Source organism: Bombus flavifrons, chromosome 13 (assembly GCF_040668555.2).
Source record: "Bombus flavifrons isolate JBK064 chromosome 13, iyBomFlav1_principal, whole genome shotgun sequence".
NCBI classification, from domain to species: Eukaryota; Metazoa; Arthropoda; class Insecta; order Hymenoptera; family Apidae; genus Bombus; species Bombus flavifrons.
The window spans coordinates 4,331,664-4,353,775 of record NC_138454.1 but is presented as its reverse complement, the minus strand read 5'-3'; the positions used below and the strand labels follow the sequence as shown (position 1 = coordinate 4,353,775).

The 22,112-nt window shown below is 34.9% G+C and overlaps 1 protein-coding gene across 16 annotated transcripts in view; it reads left to right on the top strand.

The window, feature by feature from the left end:
- Positions 1 to 22,112, top strand: part of mtd (TLD domain-containing protein mustard) — a 306,573-nt gene that overhangs the window by 226,175 nt on the left and 58,286 nt on the right. For 15 of the 16 annotated variants that reach the window (XM_069125553.1, XM_069125551.1, XM_069125548.1 and 12 more), the window contains one exon: positions 16,355 to 16,419. In XM_069125553.1, the coding sequence (XP_068981654.1) occupies positions 16,355 to 16,419 (65 nt within the window). Of the gene's footprint in view, positions 1 to 12,278; positions 12,503 to 16,354; positions 16,420 to 22,112 lie in introns of those variants that run through there. The other variant, XM_069125552.1, reaches the window with a different exon arrangement.

Here is a 22,112-nt window from a genome sequence, read left to right as displayed (position 1 = left end):
TGAAATTATCTTAAAAAGAATTGCATAATTCTGGTATCTTCCACTTTGAAATCAATGCACATACTTCGATAAAAAAATTTCCTTTAAAAGTACAATGTGTTTTCAGATGCTTCGAAGTATTCTTTTCTTTTTATAACAATATCCAACGTAAATTAGTTTACATTATATATTGTATATACTATTAGTTTCTGTGTACGTTATACATATTAACAGCGGATAACACATCGTAACAGAGGAGAGGAAATTTATACGAAGGCGTGACCAGAGCTGAAGTAAACCAACATCATGGAATGTAAGCAATATGTGTCACTGTGTATACACTGGATTTTGTTGAACTATTTGTTGCCATTCCAAATAGGTTCGTAGAAATTTTTGCAACTGCCACACACCAGTGAAATGAAAAATGCCGGTCGTCTCTCGTTAATGGATTATTAGAGTATTCACTGAGTTATTGAAAACGACATGGACGTAAAACACCAGCTTCCTAAAAATCGTTTAAATGGGTTTGATCGTTCTCCTGGCGTTAACACAGAATTTCCAGGAATTTCTAAAATTGCCTTAACCACGATTACAACATTTTATACGTGTCTATTGCGAAATGACGTTTTCATCATTATCGACTGTAAAATGAAGATGTAAAAAATGCTCTGTTATACCAAAAATGTCCAGCCAACATTTAATTCCTTTTTCCGAAATCAACAAGCACATTCGTCTCGTCGATATGCTTTGCATTTTGTTCTAACAAGCGATGGTGAGTGATAAAATCATAAGTATGACAAAGGATCGTTTAACGATTACGTAATTTCCGTAATTTATTTTCCTATTCAGTATGTATTACAGTAATTTTATTAATTTTATCATTACCAGTATTAGGCGGAGCTATTACTATACTTCTTTTTGATCGAAATTTTAATACATCTTTTTTTGATCCTTTAGGAGGAGATGATCCTATTCTTTATCAACATTTATTTTGATTTTTTGGTTATCCAGAAGTATATATTTTAATTCTCCCAGGATTCGGATTAATTTCTCAAATTATTATAAATGAAAGAGGAAAGGAAAAACCTTTTGGTAATTTAAGAAAAATTTATGCTGTATTAGGAATTGGATTTTTAGGATTTATTGTTTGACCTCATCATATATTTACTGTAGGATTAGATGTTGATACATGAGCTTATTTTATTAGCAACATATTATGGATCTAAAATAAATTTTAATATTACATTTATTTGATCAATTGGTTTTATTTTAATACTCACAATTGGTGGATTAACAGAAATAATACTATCTAACTCATCAATTGATATTATCTTACATGATACATACTATGTAGTAGGATATTTTCACTATGTTTTATCTACAGGAGCAGTATTTGCAATTATTACAAGATTAATTCATTGATATCCATTAATTATTGGTATAATACTAAATCAGAAATGATTAAAACTTCAATTTATTATAATATTTATTGGAGTAAATATAACATTTTTTTAGGATTAATAGCTATACCTCGACGATATTCAGACTATCCAGATTCTTATTATTGTTGAAATTTAATTTCTTCAATTGGAGCTATAATTTCTATAAATAAAGCATTATTCTTAATTTTTATTATTTTTGAAATTGAATTTTATTTAAATTTCATCAATCATCTCTTGGATGATTAAATAATAGGATACGGTTTAATCTATTTTATGTATCTTTTTATGTATCTAACTGAGATCGCGTACAATGTCCTCGAACAAAATAGGATCGCGAATGGAAGAAGTTTAAGAAGCGCTTATCTATAACAATAATCTGTACATAGCTTATTTTAGGGGAGAGACACGATGACACATGGATGAAAAAGACACGTATTGAAAGAGATATTGGAAATATTCCGAATTTTTTATTTTGTAACGCCATTCATGCAACGCACGATTGAATTTTTTCTATAACGGAAGCAACATTTTCAGTAGTTTGTCGAAGCTTTTTGCGAAATATAGCGTTATTAGCGATCAACCTCTTTAGTATTACATCAGAACAGGTGTTTAATCAAGAATGGTAGCGTGAAATGTCCGATAACTTTCGTTTAATATTTTTTAATATCCTTTAAGATTGTTGGTTGAAACAAAACAAAATTTTATGAATTTGTTATTTACGTCAATCAGGGTGGTTTAATTTTATAAGCTTCACTCTTGATTTTTTAGTTTCACTATGAATTAATATCAATGTTTCCGTTAATTTTGATGAATTTAAGCAATACATCTTGCTATCGACTGTTTATTCTTTGTTCTTTGATTCGATCATTCTTTTTTTCTTTAAAATAAATACGCAAGTTTCACGAAAATTTCGTTATAATATTATGAGTTTGGTATCCAAAAATATACGACTCATATCGTGCTGTTTTATTACACCGTTCCGTTCATAAATATCGATATGTTCCATTCAATACAGTGAACTTATGAAAAACGCAAAATACAGCTTTTCAAAACGGCAAAAAATAACACGGGTAATAAATACAGAGAAAGGTTTACTAATTGTTGGTAATTTTGGATTTTAATTGCCGAAATAATGGCAAAGGAACACTAAGTTCACATTTAGAATTTATATTAAAATAGTTACAGATTTATTTGATAAACGATTTCAAGGATATTCGTCGATACACATTTACGCGCCTCTCATTTTCTTTGTCTCACCTTCTTCCATACCAGACTGTTAACTGAACAGTTTACATTCCCTTGTTTTCGAGACGCTGCGCACACACATACTTCTACACACTCATATTCACATACATGTATCACTACTACGCGGTCAATCTAGTCTAGCACACAAAATTATACATATCTCAATACTAATACATACCACGTTCAGTCATAGCCTAATAGACTATAACATTTATAGCCTAATAACATTTTCAATGTTATCAATTAAAAGCAGGATGGTCTTTTAGCTTTTTTCGCATCCTGCTCGAAAACAAAAATGTCCCTTTTATCTTTCGTCCCGCCTTTACTACATATACCATTCAGTTCTGAAGGGTGCAGCAAGGATCGATATGAATGTGCCAAACAGATAAAGATACGAGCGCTGATAAAAGACACATATTACAATTAAATAATCGCGCCAAAGGTGACGTGATTGCAACATGGCTGTATGATAGTCAGTCGACTGTGGGACTCGCGTGAGTAGTCGCGGCACTCGCGTCTCGTCTCTCAGCCAACGTGTCTTCGCGGCGGAAGTTTTTGATAAACCACGACAAACGATCTCCGATACTGGCGTCGTAAAGTGTGGAGACCAAGGAATCCGATTAACGTTGAGAAATGTAGTGACAGTAACGTCGGTGTCTGTAACGCCGGTTGCAAGAAACATTGTCGTAATACGATGACGATGGCCATCGGGAGTTACCTGTTACCTTGAAAAACGCGAAACGCGGACAAACGACTGGACTGTTTGTCTAGCCGATTTCGTCTCGCCTCGTAACCTAACTAATCGATCCTGGTGTTCTTTACGTGATTGTATACTGTGTTTGATAAAAGCTATCAGAGTAGCCGAAGTTATTTTGATTGACAGGTTTCCAACGGTATATTTGAACTATTTTCAGTGATTCATTTAATGCTACGTTACGCCGCACGTTGTTTTTAATTTCTAGAAGATCACCGATCTTGTTATTTTTCAGGGATATTTTTGCTCGTAGATTTGCCCTAGTGCATTTGAAAATTTTCTTACGATTTATATTACGTTATGTTATATCGTTCTTCAGGCTAGAAATATCGGCATAGCCAAAGATCATTGATTTTGTCATCTTTCGCGGATATCTTCGTTTATGGATTCGCGACTGTGCCTTTGGAAATTTTCTTGTAATTTATTTAACGTTATATTATATCGTTCTTCGTGCTAGAGCTATCATAGTCGTGAGAAAGTTTTCATAGAAATTTTCATTTATAGCTTTAGAGTGGTACGGATGACAGTTCTATGATTTACGTTACATTGTACTTGATAGTAGAACAGTTAACCGGCGAGTTGTCGCGGTCTCTTTGAAAAGCGTGTACCTAAAATGTGTGGCAAAATGTATACGATGACGAGTATACTCGTCGGACAGAGAGTACACGTGGCTGTTATAAGATAGAACTAAGTCGTAATGAAATGACTGTTTTATTCTTTAATTTGATTACTGCAATTTACTGCAATTACTAAATCGCGATTTAAACAGCAAATTGTAACTACTTTTCACGCATGACGAGTATACTCGCCGTAATACGAAATAGTGTCATTTTTTCATGACCACTGTACTCGTCAAAAACAGCTAATTGGTTGAAGCGCGAAAAATCATCGACTAATCTGATTTTCGATGGAAATTTTCGTTTGTAGATTTACAACGGCGCGTTTCGGCAATTTTCTGTATGTTTTTGCAAAGTATATGGATAGATAGCTCGTTTCTTCCGTCGCGTTATGTGTTTTTCGTATACGGTAAGGTGTGTTACAACGAACGTGGTTGAAATGAAAATGAAAGTGTAATAGGAACTGAAACAGCTTATTAAAAAGTAAGCTGCAAAAATAATACGAAACGAATCTATTTAGTGGGAATTATAAAATGACGAGGTAGTTGTGTTTGCCAGTCTTCCTCAGGCTGCGTTATCTTTTCATAAACGAATCTCGTCTCTTCGCTGTAACATCCGGTACGCGTCCATCCTGGACCACGCTAATTTATTTTTCTATTCGCGAGTTCTTACGCTGCTTAATTATCTTCTGCTCGATAGATATTTCTAATCGAGAGAAGGAAAGGTTCATGCAGATTCGCATTATCAGTCAACGTTTACTTTTTACCATCGTAACGAAGGCGGAGTGGCTGATACTTCGCGTTCGTTTACAGTATCTTTGCACGTTATAGCAACGTTGTTGATATTAGTCATAATAATTGTTCATCGTAACATACCTTACCGTATCGTTTCTTTATTATTTCTTTCCTAGAAACGTTCTGCTTTAATCATCTGTAGTTCTAGTGTTAAAATCCTTTTCATTTAATGCTAATTAATATTAAATGTAATATTAAATTCTTTAAGTATTGTTTAAGTTCCATGTTTAGACGAATATCGTATAATTCCAGGAGAAATTGTAAATGGTGCGAAGGTCTCTTGATTCGAACTTTTAACAGCGAAGTTTCATCTTAAACTACTTTCAATCTCGTATAGAATTGAACTCAACGTTCTGCTCTACTTCATTCGACTCTTCTCTGAATGCTTTATCTTGATTTAAAAGAATCTTCTAAAGTATATGTTTTCTATGCTTCAAAAGCAATCGTCAAAGATCAATCTAGACCTTCCTACATGGTAATTTATCGATTGATATTTTATGTACAAATTGTAGCACGATTTTCAGAATGTTGCAATCGTGGAACTTTAATTATTTTATTATCGATCTTGTCATCTTCCTCTCAAGAAGAATTTTACAGCAATTGTAATTTGAAACCTGTGATTTATAAAATTTCTCTAGAGGGATATTTAAGTTGCGAACAGTTATGCAGACATCGAAATCATAATACTTGTCAATATGTAAGACGAATCGGTTCTAACCCGAACGATTTTCTTAACCTTAATAAAAGAACACAAATGGTATATTATAAGTTATCTCGTGGAATATTGTTGTATTCCTCTTAGGGATTGGTATTGCTACAAATTATCTTCATGTTAGCATCTGAGAAAAATAGCAGTTTTCTGTTAGCAAATGTGACGCAAGAAATATCAATATGTTGATAAATTGTTCCGCGGTTAATGTTCCATTTTCTTCTTCTTCTTCTTCTTCTCGTCACTTCTTGATTTCTCGTGCATTTTTTCTGCGGCGCAGTTTTGTAACCAAAGAAGAGAAACACGAGAGAGTCGAGTCAGCTATGTTGATAGATACTTATTTCTGAACTCATTAAGAAGAGATTAAAGACAGCAGGCTTATGAGTTGCGATGAATATTCATTAATACATACAAAAATAGATAATACAGTTGTGCAATTATCATTGCACGGAGCAAGATTTTGTAAATAAAAATGAAACTATTGAAATTCTTCGATTATTCTTACCCTCGATATTTTCGTTTCTTTTCTTTTTTTTTCCTTTCAACTGGTCAACTTTTATCTTGTCACTCTTCCATTATGTATCTCGATTTTATCAATTTTCATTGTTTTTTCTTCCGATTCTTGGACATTTTCCAGATTTTGAAACTTTCATCGCTTCGGCTTTTCAATTAAGAAAACTACAGTCCAGTAAATGCAATAAATACTTGAAATTGTTATTTTTTAATATTTCTTCCTCACAAGCAACGATCCATAAATATTTCCATGTGAATTCTAAAACCACGCCTTTATATTTTTTCGAAATATAAATTTAAATATAAATTTATCGATTTTTCAGTTATAATCTCGAAGAATATTAATTGTTATGTAATGACGTAATGATGTAGTAAGAGAAGCTAGAAAATGTTAAGTATTATCTGTGGTAACCACGGCGATGCAAGGTACGTAACTGCAGCTCGCTGCAATCGATTTGTTCGAATTCTGGACCTGGTGATTGCATTCGTAGAGCTTGTTCCCCCAGTTTCCTAGTTATTTATTCGTCCCGCCAAGACTCGAGAAGCATCCTAAGAGCGAGTCAATGTCGACCGGAGCCCCCAAGGCTGACCTACACGAAACACGAGCACTGCTCGTGCTAGAAAGTCACTGTCACTGGTATTCCGTTTCGCATTCCCATCGGAACATTCGTTTTCTTTCATCTTCGATCATTCAAATTCTCAAATTTGCTAGAACATTCAAGCACCAACGGATATCAATATCTATATCTTATCGGTCTATTCACTTCTTAGTATGAGGATAATCGATGGAGTATATATCAGGCGTCGATAAGATTTCATTTAGTAAATACGGAAATATGACTTTCTAGGGATATCGGTATATACCTTGTTTAGCGTTTGTTAAACTAGATATCTACCGTTAACGAAACACCTAGACTAAACAAAATTATGTGTATACAAGGGAAGATTCCCAACTCGAAAATTCAAACCATCATGAAACTTTGGCATACGTAGAGGATGTATAGGTATGTATTACGCAATTCTTTGCTTACTGTGGAAATTCTTAGCCAACGATAGCTATGCTTAAAAGGCGTAACATTTGTCTGAAAATAGATCTTTCCGTCTCTTACAGTTCGCGAGTTATAACGTGAAATTGGAAAATAGCCGAATTTTCAAGGGTCGGTTTCAAACTCTTGCAGTCAATTTGTTCAAAAGATTAGTAAAAGAAGTTGCGTAATACGTACGATAATTTTCATTAATAATTCTCATTAATATTCTTGAAAGGGGAATAACTTTTTAACACTTTGACTGGAGTATTTTTATTATTCAAAGCATATAATGGCAAAATAATAATAAATTGATGATGTAAGACAACATTCTTCCCCAATGGATCGTTTGTCTTATTGATGGTCACGGGTGACCACCATAGCGCCTTGGTAACAGTTGATAGCGACATATTATAACAAGGCTTCGTTTATTTCAACAAACCATTCGCATTCGTTATTTCGTCGTAAGCAAAATATGCAGAATATATTGTTGAAACGTGTAGAAGATAACAGTAAATAGTATTTGCTCATTCTATATATAATAGTAAGGTATGTTCACACTTCTAACTTCCATTATATGATTATAAAGCAGCATTTACGATTATTTTCTAAGGTGTGTTTATAATAATATTCGTAGATTACCCCTCAAAGATATGGATGCAAAATACAGTGCACCGTTAGATGCAAGATTTGTTCTCATTTTTTTTATTGATGTTCTAATAAAAAAGTTTAATTGTTCAATGAGGCACTTTTTATTTCAAAGTATCTTCTATGTATCGGTTATATTCAAAATGCCCTAACTGTCAATTTTCATACAATTTTTACAATTGTAAGAAGTTCAAGCGCTCCGGTCATATATATATGACCAACGTGGCAATCAAAGTGTTAAACGTGAAGCTTTTGTTTTGAAAAGTTAGAAGAATTCGTTTTCTGGATGAACTGTAAGAGGAAGTTTCGAAAAAACCGCATTACGGTCAGAATTGCGAAAAAGATTGGAACAATCACTTTTTACCTGACTGTTTTACCTGAGCCCGTAATGAGAATTTAAACACCACGTCTTGTGGATTCGCGTTGATCCACGTACACGCTGAAAGTTTTATCGAAATCGATCGTTGCAGAGCAAGGTTTGTTACAATTTATTACAGGTGAAAAGTCGCGAAAAACTGCGATTTTTCATCGGTTTTAACCGTTTGTAGCTCGCAGCAACGCGTTAATCGATTTCGATGAAATTTTTAACGTGCATGCAACTGACGTAGATCTACAGAACATTTAAATTCTCGTTACAGGCTCGGATAAAAATGTTGTAAAAAGTGACTCTTGCTATCTTTTTCGCAATTCTGACCAATCGCAATTTCCTCGAGATCTATTTTACGCGCCATCTAGTAAACTAATCCTTGCGACCTCTCAAAAAAGCGAGGCCGTTTGGAGCAATTTCGAAGAAGTAATTCTGCTCTGAGGACTGTTCGAATATTAATGGAAGCGACTGTGCTCAAAGTTTCATAATTTGTTAAATTTCATAATTTTGCGGATCCTCCCTTGTTAGCAGAACCTGAATTATCTAAACTATAGTAACTACCAATATACGTTGCTGTGCGAAAGTTTCTGACAAGATCAAGTTTTCACTTTGTAACCTAAAAGCGATACTTGAAAGAATGTTTCCCCCATTTTCTCAGTGTTACACTTACAAACTTGAATTTGCCTAACGATTCGAAGATTAATTACGGCACGCACTACTTGAATAGGCGAATAACTTCGACTTCAACAATAGACTATTACCAACTTGTGCAAGGAAAGAGCAAGGCCATTTGACGAAAGAATGTTTCCGAATCCGGTTTTCTTTGTCCTCCGTCAGCATTTCGAAGAAGTCCCTTTATTGCAGAGACAACTGTACACACTTTCCCGCTTGAAAGTAATTGTTCGTTCAACTCGTTCGAATCTGACTTTCTTAGCCTTGGATATATATAGCCTTGGTACACATTCGTTGCGAGACATAACTCGCGAAAGTACACTTCCGATGCTCTGGAATTCTCTAATTGCCCTTTACTCGAGAGATCTTTTAAATTATCGCCACGAAACGACTAACAAATTTTATTATCGGAGGGTCGTGTAAAGATTATGAGTTCTGAGATTTAAGAATTTTGTAAATATTGCTTTCGTAGTTTCCTTGTTTCGTGCGAAAAAATTATAATAAAATTAGAAAGTTATTTAACAGGAAAGTTTATTTATTAAGTATTGTAATAGGAAAATTTGAAAATTTATAGAATGTTCTCGCTATGAGAAAATTACATGTCTCATACTGGCAAGAAAATTTCATGATACGCGAGACTCTAAAAAATAAATAAATAAGTGAGTAAATAAATTATAAACTGTAGCAGATTTGCTGTTGGACAATCTTACTATTTTACATCGACCAGGATAATTAAATCGCTCGTAATTTATAAAATTGACGTAAAATTACTCGTTTTATCGTCAAACTTATTACTGTGTTATGCAAGAGAGTTTATTAGCACTCGTTGGTGACTTGTAGCAACATATAAGATTTTGCTAACAATATTACCTCAATCGTGTAAGTAAAATGACTCTGAGGGGCAAATTAATTTTATAACACGTTTAAACAAAGTCGTAAAATTTTCAGAATATATATTCGCCACATTCATCACGATTATAATATTCCACAACGAATGTTGTATTTATATCTGCCAATTCGACTCGTTGCAAGAATTGTATAAAGTTTCTTTTAAATGCACAACGTAAAATCGTTGGTCGACTGTTCTTCTAAAGTCCTGGCGCCATTTCTTATATAGGTTAACGAAGTGCCATCGATCAAGTCACAGTGTAATTGCCTTCGCAGGTGCTGTACGTGTTTCTCTCATTTGTCTTTCGCTCTTTCATGCACGCTGTATGCTAATACAGCACACGTTGTAAACCTAAATTTTTAATGTTCTAACTGTACACGATATACGAGCAGGATCCGTTAAAACGTCGACGTCGTTAAAAGTTCGAAGTCGAGAGACCTGTACATTTCTCAGTATTAAACGTTGCAATTCCTCCAAACCTTCGAAATCGTATCAAACTCCAAAATGATTGCTTTTTGTGTATTTTATTGATGACGTGCAGTTTAACTCCTTAACCCTCGGCAACATCGAAACGTAGAAATTTAATCCATTGGGTCATTGGACACCATAACAATTTTGGACTAGATTACTTAATTTGGGAATTTTTTATTTGATCTAATATTTGTTAGCAATTGCTATCGCAAAGAATTTCAAATACGAGATAAAATTAAGCAAATTTCAGTAATCTAACATAAAGTGGTATAATAAATTGACGACTATCTATAACCCAACGATACTATTTGACAATATTCGAGTATTAACCCCTTTGCATCATGGCCCTACTTAAGACGACAGTTGAAGGCGTCAGCGGCGTTCAACTGACGACTGGTCCCTATCACCGCGCTCGCTCGGTCGTAGGTGCAGTAAACGACATCCTAATTCTTTATGGAGTTTATCGAAAATTTACTGTTCAAAACGATTGGCAATATTGCTTCGCAAACATCACATCTTGCATTCTTTATAACAGAGGAAAAAAGTAAAAATTATTTATTTAAAAAAAATTATTTAGAATTTAAAACTGCTGCACTGACCAACTTAGCTGTCTTCACTTGATGAGATCCTACAGAAACGTTTTCGAGTATGTCCTATTTGTATACTTTGATCCGAATCATCAAAATCGTCAAAATTCATTGGGGCAACTAAATTTTAGTTTACATTATAAAATTAGAATATTTTTTAAATTTGAATTTGTTAAATTTAATTAAAATTGACAGTACTTACTCATAGCGACAGTTAAAAGGATTTTCACAACAAAAGTAAGACTTGTTTAGAAAATAATGAACTGATATAGGCGAGATGCTGACAAACGGGTCAAACGTGATCTCTCACATATGAAGAATACTTAGCGACTGAAATAAAAAGCAGTCGCAGCGCGCGTAACAATCCGCGCATGGTGATAGAAGACGGTCGCAGTGCTTGGATGCAAATGGGTTAAGAATCGGAATATGATTACTAGTAAAGTAATTATTACTGCTAAGTATTATTATGTAATTTATAAGTTGGTTGACTATAGGAGAGGGGTGGTTTGATAGAGACATTACAATTATTACATCATTATAAACGTAAAGACGAAAGATCTGCTCGCATCGATGGTTCCTTTATTCTGTAACGTTTTTTCTATATTAAAAATAAAATTTTTGGTAGCTTGTCCAAACTTTTTGCGGAGTATTATTAGCGACTGGCTTCTTTAACGCTACGTCAGAACAAGCTTTTCAAGTTTATTCAAGAATGGTACGTAATACGAGATGCCATATTTGTGGCAAAGGAACACAACAAAAGTTTATTAATTTATTATTTATGTTAATCATGATTGTTTACTATTATAAGCTCCTCTGTAGATTTTTCAGTTTTACTATGAATTAATATCAATTTTTTCATTAATTTTGTCTGGTTTAAAAATTATATTTTACCGTCGATCGATTATTTTTTGTTCTTTAATGTGATAATTATTTTTGCTTTTTAATTACGTACGCAAGTTTCATGTAAATTTTGTTGTAATTATTTGGATGTAAAAAGGGACAAAATTTACTGGTTTTAAAAAGCAAAAGATATGACAGGGAAATTTGTTAGTATCACGTGCAGTTACACCTTACAGCCGACCTTCTGATTACCATCGATATCATCGATGTTAGAAACAGAATGATCTTTCGATTTTTGTTATATCTAGTTCGAAACAGAAATGTCCCGTTTATTCCATCTCTGCCCTATTCTCCAATTCGTCCGAATATACATGGTGGTTGGTAACTGTTGGTACAAGCGAAAAGGAGTGATTATACGCGAAAAAAGAAATCGAAAATATAGAATAAAAAGTTTTTTCTTTTAATTTTTTTTTTTAATTTTTCCATCGAGACAACGATCTACAGTGAGATCCATTATAGCGTACCGCACGCGTACCGAGCGAAAATTCAAAGTTGATTTTCTCGAAAACAAAGCCTCAAACGAAAAATTTTTATTCTATATTTTCGACTTCTTTTTTCGCGTAGAATCACCCCCTTTTCGCTTGTACCACCAGTTACCAACCACCCTGTATAATTATGAACTGAATGTGTCCACAATATGGAATAGTAGTATAGCGAACAGACTATGATAGTTTTCAATTGGATGTCAGCTGATTTATGATCGGAGGGAATAATGGAAAGTGACTGTTCGAGCACGTCGAACTCGTCGTTCGAGTTCTTGGACTACGATTCAAGCAAGATTTACATATACGAGAAGGAATTTCGCGACTATGTCGTGTACTTCTCCGCGAATGGCGATTCCCCGACATCCACCTACAAGAGTTTTGAACACAGTTCCTTTGAAAGCACAGGTATCGCCCTTGTATCAAGTCTAACAGATATTTCGATCGATTTTCATGGCTAAACGATCGTATCTTTCACGGTAAAATAGATTCGAAAGACGCGAAACGAAGCTGTAGACAACGATAGAAATCGATTACGTGAACAAACGTCTTTGAAACGTTTAAATGTCGTTGGAGAAGCGGCACAGCCATAACTCGGAAAGTAATCGATTATGAAAGTGTCGTCCTGGCAGATCGTGAATTTACTTCGATATCGACAATTAATCTGTTTGGGAATGTCGAGAAACGAGTATACTTAATTTTGGCTATATTTCGTTTTAACGACAACAAATTAACTCGTTATGGTACAGACACGGTAATTTGTTACAATATCGTAGATATCTTATTTTCTTTAAGTTTCAATAAATCAAAATTCAATTTCATTAAATAAAATTTAAAAAAAAAGAAAAATAGTCTAATTGCGGTTTAAGTGGAAGATACAACGACCAGAAATCCTTTTTTCTAGAGGATACAAAATAATTCTCTTCTATCTTTTATTATAATAACTTGGTCTCTGTAGAGGTTTAAATGCCGTTTGAATGGAAAGAAACGTAAACCACCGCGGGGAAAAGGAACACGGAGGCGGCTCATCTTTCGAACTTCGAACAAAAAACACTAAGATAATTCCCGTTATTTTTATTACGCTCGTGTAAGCGGCCATTTATCTTTTTTATTAGCGGCGTGTAACGGAGACGTCGCGCTTAGTGATTAATTTAATTGCAACTTGCGTTTAAACCTGCATTCCCGCCAGGTAACTTCCGTCATTTGCATTTCTGGCGAGAATCGCGTATAAAGAGATCGTAAGTTTTATATTCTTCGTATCTACGAGGAATTGCCACCAGACCACTATCGTTTTATCCCATCGACAATAATATTTAAAAAATCGTATCAAGTATAATAAAATTCTCCCTTATTCTTAGATATATATAATATACATGAAAAAAAACATATTCAGCTGTGAAACTAAATAAAGAGGCAATTTTATTAACACGATATCGATCGGCAACGTACCGAATTTCGAAATTGTTTCACTGTAAAGAAATGTTACTCATTACGCTGCTCCTCCTTTGTAGTTTCCAATTTGCAGAAAATAAATTCCTCGGAATCGAACGGTCGAGTTAAATTCTTGCTGAGTCAAAGAAAATTAGTAAGCAGCGTGTTAATAACTTGAACAAAGATGAAATCAGCATGTTAATAATACACGACGAGTTAACGCACGTACTCCGTGGCTGTAGAAAGTCGACCGACCAGGTTCCAAAGCAAAATAATGAAAGGATTTCCACGGTTCTAAATAAAAGGACAAATTATAACGAGTCATTGAAGAAGCGCGCGCCGTCACGACCAATGTCTTTTCAAATATTTCTTTAATAAAGTATAATCGCTCAAGTGGCTGGCTGCGGGATTGCGTTTCAGTGACCTTTTACCAAAAGGTGCACCGTTTCTCATGAAGAGAAGCTAACCCTAATAATAATGCCTGCAATAATACCAAAGGTATCATGTTCGATCGACTGAAAATGCAATTCTCTGAATGTAACAATTCTTCGTGTCTGTATCTGTAACGTGAGAATTTTTGTTTCCTTGTCGTTTCCACTAGCGAAGAGACAAATAAAGCAACGAAAGCAACTAAATATTTTAATAGATTCGTAGACACGTAATCTTTTTCTTTTTTATCCCAAAACGTTTCGCTACGAAGACGCAAACTATTTAAAATTTTCTTACGATCGTTGATTGATTATTTCGTAAATATCACTGGACAACCACTAAGATATATATTTACCGTGTTTCCAAACGATACATTGATTTTTTAAACTCGAACGCAAAGTTATTCGTATATTGAAATACCAGAAATTTAACACTAGAACTACCGATAATTAACACGAAGCTATTTTTATCAAAACCAGTCAAAATGGCTGGTCTTCAAAAAAATTCGTAATAATAGAATATTTGTATATTTATTGATTTTCTTACTTTACTTTCTTACAGAAGGAATTCCATGTTATGTAGTAGATTTTTGATATTATTAATTCATCCGGGATCCCTAAACGAGAGTTGACACATTTATAAAATTGTAGAACCAGTCATTTTGACTGCTGTGGTATTTCTAGTGTTCACATCTAGCGATCTAGCGATCGATCCTGAATTTTCCTGATAACTGATATCATCATATTGAATGATACGCAGTAGAAATTGTAAAAACGTGTGAGAAGTTGTACAAAACGAGGAAACTGATTAATTGGGGTTCGATAAACAGATTGCAGGACCCTTTTACACTTTGACAAGTACCAGTCATTTTGTCTGGTATTGGTATAAGTAACTTTGATACAAAATTATTTCGAGTTTGAATACATAAAGAACAAAATAAAATTCATTATATTATTCTTGTAGTTATCTTCACGAAAGTCATTGCATCATTGCGGAAAAAAAATATATAACACGAAGCAGGAATTTAAAAATATAATTGTAAAACCAGTCAATTTGACTGGTGTGGTAGTTCTAATGTTAAGTACCGGCTGAATATTTCTATCGATCTCCGTTTAATTCAGGAACGAAGCGAAGAAGTGAGAGCAGCGAGATGGAAAATGTCTTTATGTGCATAGTTGGGCATTTACACGGACAGCGATCATTTTCTTCGCGATACACGGTTATCTTTTCGATTTCCTTCTTCAAATAAAAATTGCCACACGCAGCTGATTGAAATCGATATGATCGCGCTACGACATCCCTATAAATTGCCACTTTATCGCGATTGTTACGATGGGAACGCGCTTCATTAATTTTCTCGGATAAAACCTGACATCCCTTGATTCCTAGGTACGTGTCTGCGCTGTAACAATCTAAATTAACAACGATCAAACGTATTTGCCTGATTATTCCCCGAATATAATGGCTGTTCGCTTATCATCGCGCACCCGTGTCGCCTGTTTGCCGTCACAAAGCTCTGCCATACGGCGAATTAGAAAATTAAGTCGGTATTGTTCCTTCAATCGCTCGTCCTCAGCCGCGTTTACGTAGCTAGAACGTTTCCTCGAGTTTCCGACGCGTTGGATGCGTGACTGGAAGTTTGACGCTGTCGGTGATTTCAACGCCTGTATAGAATTCTCGCACAAGCATGCCATATTGTCATAATGCCATAATGCTATAATACAGTTGATTTCGTGCATCTTAGGTTTGCCACTAGATCGCGAATTTTTATACGTTTATTTGTTACACCGTATATTATTCTTCAGGAAATTATGAATTTCTATAAATGTCCGCAGCCTGTCCATAAGCGAGTGAATAATTGTTTCAATTCGCTTCTTTATTTTCAACATTCATTATCTTGCGTATTTTAGGAATTCGTTAGTATCTGTTGAAACTTTAGAATTATCACAAACGTCTCTACAATGACATAGTAATTAAATGGGGAAAAATTGTGATTAATCATAGTTCTCTGTTCTAGTTGGACATTGATTGTGTTCTCTTCTCTTATATTCTGTATTTTCTCATCTTTACATCGACGTATACCTTCAAAAAGATCAGAAATTAATCGTGAACTGAGAATTAGGCGGAATTAAAAAATTAGTAAAAAACGGAGATTCGACTTTTGAGTGACTCGTGATACAAAGTTGTAAAATATTATGGGCGTCTCCTGAGCGAGCACTGTGTCTTCTCAAATGATTAATTAATTCCAAGCAATTTGTATTTTAGCTTCGAGTCTAGCGTAATAAAATTTTCCCTCTGAATTGTAATTTACGATCGAATGATTTTTATTGCAGCCTGACTAACGTGACAGCGGAGCTTAATTTGAAATGATACTCACGATTCTCAATTTGTCTTTTTCAGATACAGACAGCGAAAGCGAGGATGGCTCGTCGACAAGGTTAAACTTCAACATCATCCCCTACACTGTGAGTAATTCGTTCCTCTATGCAAGACGAATGGAAACGATTGAAAGTCAAGGAAAAGCAACGTAACCTCTGCTCGAGAATGCATAAATATCTGTTATCGATCGGATCTGTCACGATGCATTTGATTCATGCGCGAAGTTCTGATCGCTCGATCCATTCCATACGCGTTATTTACACACTGCTCTGAATTCGCATAAATCACATACTCCAAATTTTAAACATTATCTTATTTCTATTCTCTTTGCTCGAATATTAATTGTCTAAAATTGTGTTCGTGAAAATCGCATCTTTTATTCAGGAATATCTAATTTTAACTATTGTTTCATTTAGTTTCTTTATGTAAAAATTGTGTCTTCTGTAATCATTTTGATAAAAGTTAGATCATTATGCAGAAATTAAGGTTATATTTCTCAATCATTCGAGCAGACGTTGTCAAACATACTTTTTCATGACATCTCAAGAAGATAAGCAGTCCTTCGGAACATTAGAATGTTTTGTCATGCGAAAAAGTTATCAGAGATAAGTTGGTCTAAATTTCCGAGAGTAGATCAAAAACACGTTCGATTACGAATAAACTCGTTTCGTACATTTCGTCTTAAAAATGAAGGAAGACGAGTTAACCTGCTACTTGGATTTCTAATCATAAATTTAAGAAGAGATTCTCGTGTTGACGACAATAAAACCTATTGATCGTGTGAGATTAGACGTTTTTAGGATGAAAATAGAGAGTCTTGATATACGAATCTAATTTTTTATTTCTGTTTTTCTTGTTATTTATCGTATAACGTACAGGTCTTGTGACCGTTTTTGACAATGTAACCATTGTTGGCGTGCAGTGTAGCATCTGTCACGATCATCAAAATGCAGAAGTTAAGAAATTTTCTTATAATTTATGCTGATATCGAACCTATTTTTGAAAAAAAAAAAAAAAAAAAAAAAAAAAAAAACATAAAAGATTGGAAAGTTCTAGTGTATTTAGAAGAAAAATTGACCTTTTCCAGCGGATAAATTGAGTTTATACTGTTTAAAGAGATATTATAAATAAATAATCAAATAAAAATGTCATCTTCGATTCTTGGGGAAATTTCGAACAAAGTGAACGAGCTTTTCTGTCAAAAATTGATTTATCGGTTTCTCAGTTATCGCCAGTTTAAAAAGTTAATAAATGACGAGCAGAGTTGAAATTAAAATTACATTTGTACTTGAAGATCGTGAATACATCTGAAAAAGATCTAGTCCCACATAAACAGTAATTAGTCTAAACAAAATTCATAGAAATCCGTTGCTCTTATTGTTGTCGCACAAGAATCTCCTCTTAATTCTTCAAGCGTCTACAATAAGATATTTTTACTTAACTATAAACACGGTTCATGGATCAAAACGCAGAAGAATTATTGGCCAACACATTTGATGAAATTCACGTGCCTCAACGAGTTATCGAGCATGATTCATCGTCACATAGTTTACCAGCAAATATCAGGAAATTCTCGTTCATCTTCAATTATCAAACCGTTACAGCTCGCGTATGTTCTTTTCTTATCTTTATACCGAGTGAAATATTGTCTATATATTTATTTAGACAAGAAATTTATTGCGCGTGAAACACTTCCTAATGTTTAATCGTTCGCTGTTGTCATTTCCACGTTCTTCGTTGTTCGTGTGATCGATGATTTTAGATTATCTAACTACGTAACGCCACTATCATCGTAATCTTCGAACTGGCATATTTTATTTGATATAAGAATTTACCGAATCTAGAAATACTGTTAGGGAACTTGATCGAATGGCGAACAGATGTTTAGAAGATAAACATTCAAAGAACTTTTATTAACACTTGGTAAAATATTATACGCATAGTTTTCAACATTGAGGGAAGAGAAATATGGACAGGAAAAAGGTAACAGAAGCCTTCTGTGTTATGATAATTTCCCTCGAATTTGTTTACATTCTTGCGATAAATGTATTCGTCTATCTACATTTCGATAAAAGTCTATTTAACCTGAGAAGGTTCACTACGATAGTGTAACAGTCAAATGTGTTTTATTATTCATTTTCAACGATCCCTGAGATATAATAATTTGCAAAGTTGAAAGAAAGGACACGAAACTTAAAAAATACCAAAGCTTCTGCTACTACCTACAGCCACTACCTATAGTGATCTCTTCTTCAAACTTATACTTCCACGACATAAAATTCTCATCCACTTAAAAGGAGTTAAAGATAAATCGCTTTTCACGAATAATAATAATACGCTCTTCGAGATTGCAAGCCATGAAAGACTAAAGAGAGATAACTTTGAAAGCTCGTAGAATAAATTTACTTGCGATTTCGTTGGCCGAGGTTTTTGGCGCGAATATATAGCGTTTATTGGTAACGCAAGGTTGGCTCGGTGAAACGAGCATGAGGCTCGTTGAACGAAACGCAGGTCGGTGTGTACGCACGCTAAATTACCCAAGCACTTGGACTCTGGTTGCATAATGACACGCTTATGCTTTCTTGAGCGTGCACATACGCCTTTCGCAAATCGACGCTCACTTTCTCGACGAACGCGTACATACACGCGCGTTGCTGGTAATCGATACGGCATTTCACGGGGGCAGGGGAGGGAGAGAAAGAGTTAACGTGGTAATCGCCACGATTCTTATGAAAGCGATTCTGACGAAAGAGTTCAGTATTAGATCAGACGTCTCGATAAATAACGCACCTTGGATCCTCTTCAATATCCGTGGTCGAATTTAAAATTGAGATTAAATCGTATTTCATCTTAGTACCTTCGACTTTGATATTACTAGAGTAACTTAGTCATTGTGACAACAGCATTGCTTATTACAGACAGATGATCCACTTTTGACCAACTTTTTCTGGCCTCGATTGTATCGTACGTGTGAAATTAAATCGCACTTAATCGCGATATCTTGATTTTTATTTTTTAATAGACGGTGATTTTTTATTATTTTGTAACAACTTTCAATTTATTTTGAAGCGATCACGCTACGTATCGTATATGGTTCACTTGTTTGCATTTGTACCGCTTTCTTGTTTCGATAGATTGTGTCTTAGAAACATACAGAGTACTCTCTATGAGTACACCGTATAAATATTTGGTTACATTCAGTGATTAGCATCTCAGGAATTAGTTGTACGATTCGTTACGTAATTACACATCTGTTCGCAATTTTAACGCGGATTAGCGATAAAATTGAAATTTATTCCATACACGTATGCCAATCGTGTCTCGTAAAATTCAAATTCATGGAGATTGGTGAAAGAGCAAACTTTCATTCTCCGGAACGTTCGGACATACGCGCTAGCATACTCGCAAATGGAGAGGCATGATTGCTTCTCGGTATAGTTTCCCTTCTAATTTCCTTTCCTCGGCGATTATCTTATATACAGGATGCACGGTGTCGTTCTATATAGATCTCCATAATCTCTTCAAGGAAAAAGCGATCCGGATTTCTTCGAATCTATCAACGATTCGCGTCGCTGCTCGTGTAATACCTTTCTCGAGATTATCTTGCTCACGATCGTCGTATATTATATTCTCCGAAAAGAAAAATCAACGTCAAACGATAGCAACATCGCCCGTAGCCCTTGGAAAATCTGATCTCGGTGGTCGATTCGCGACCATTCGAAAGCAAAACGTGCGCGATTCTTCGAAGCAACAATTTACCTAGCCCGTTAACAACCGAGGAAAATGCTTCAACTGCCTTAAGTTTAATAAAATCGAGAAGTTTATGTGGAAGATACACACAGTGGCGAAAAGGGTATCGAGTAAATTCTTGAAATTTTCTTTCATAGTGACAATGTTAAAAATGCTGAATCTGACGATGTGAATCGACTGAAAAAAAGCTGAAAACTAAATACCGCGTTAAGGGGTCATTGACTCTTAGTGGATTAGAATTATAGCATCGTGTTGGGTTCCAGGAGTTTCGAGACTTTCTAAACTTCGAAGCTTCGGATCCTATCGCTAGATCGGAAAATCCGAATCGTTGCTCGATTCACGACTACTCGACTGCAACATACGATGCTTTGAGATAGCAATTTAATATCGACAGACATACTCTGCATATAACAAGCACGTAAGTGGTTACATAAACACGTAGGCAACAGAGAGATCGAGTGACTCGAACCGTTATAGAAAGTTCTCATGAGCTCTCTCGCGTTCGATCCGCCGGTCTCTCCATTATCCCTGGCAACGGTACTGAAACGACTATGATTGCCCTATAATCCGTGCATCCTGGTGTAATCGTCGTTGCCCCGTACCGATTAGAGCTCTGGTTTATGTCGTACGTTTCCCGTGCCCTTCACATCGCTCATCGATTAATGTTAGTAATACGGCTGGACCTCTTATCTGTCGTCGATGCACTCCCACAACCGAAATACGGTCGATGTGGATGGTATTCGATGAGTATTGAACGAAATACAAGGGGAATCGACGTGAATCTAAAGAGATTCGGATATTTTGGCTGCTGTTCTAGGGATACTTGGGGATTACAGCGATACAAAAGTCGAAGTTGTTATATTCTTAATCTTTAGGAATCTTGGAGATTTTAGGATAGCAGGAGATTTTTCAATTTTTGAGAGCTTGCAATATTCAGGTAGAAAATTACTCGAGTTTGTTATTGTAAATTGGTCTATCTACTGCGTCGTTACTCTTTCCTCTTTATTTATTCCTGTTATATTCCGATATCGACTATTACTTTCCTTTATTCTGTATTTAATTCCAATGATTTTGTAAATAAGGATAAAGTTGGCACTTTTTAAGAATTATTTTGTTAATCAGGAAAGAAATCGCGACATTGTCCGTGTTTAATAATACGGACACGAGCTGAAACAGAAATGTCATAACGCGAAACTTGCGGTTAATACACGGATACCAAGCCTTAAACGAAGAAACGTTATTCTTCCTTTCTCGACTTATTCATCGGTCAATGATGTAGAATCATCATCCGGTCGCCCGTACCGTGATTTTGCACGCATTCTGTATATTCAATCTGTCCAAAAAAAAATAACTAATCTTTTTAAAGATAACAAGACAAACGCATTGGTTTGAGGAAAATGTTTTATTTTATTCAACACGCATTCCTCCTGCAGCGATATAATGATTTTTCAACGACTAACTAATGCGTCATATAATCGTTGCACGTCCTTTTGTGGAATTCTTGTCACAGCCTTCCGCATGTCTCCAATGTTGTCGTAACGTTTCCCCTTAGTTGTTATTTGAGGCCGCGAAGATAAACAATAATTGCACGGTGCTAAATCTGGCGAACTGTTGGGTGGAGCAACATTCCAATTTGTTTGTTTTTTTTTTTTTTTCTAAAGAGAAGAAGTTACAGCCGCCGCACGATTGATACGGTGCATTACCATGCAACGGAACCAGATTTTCGAACGAACTCTGCTCTGACATTGATTGCTATAACGAAGGATTTATTTCCATGAAAGTTTCATATCGATGTCACTGATTTTTCCTAGTCTTAAGAAGTTCGATTATTTTTGCAACGGACCGTGTTGATACACGGATAAGTTAAGAATTACTATATAAATTACTATAGCGTCGTTAAGAGCGTTGCGAAGATATCAAAGATTGCCAAATTAATTTTTAAATTAATTAACGAACTATTTACTAATTAACTAATTAACGAATTAGTTGGTATAATTTTTCAATTAAATTTGACATAGAGCGAAACACG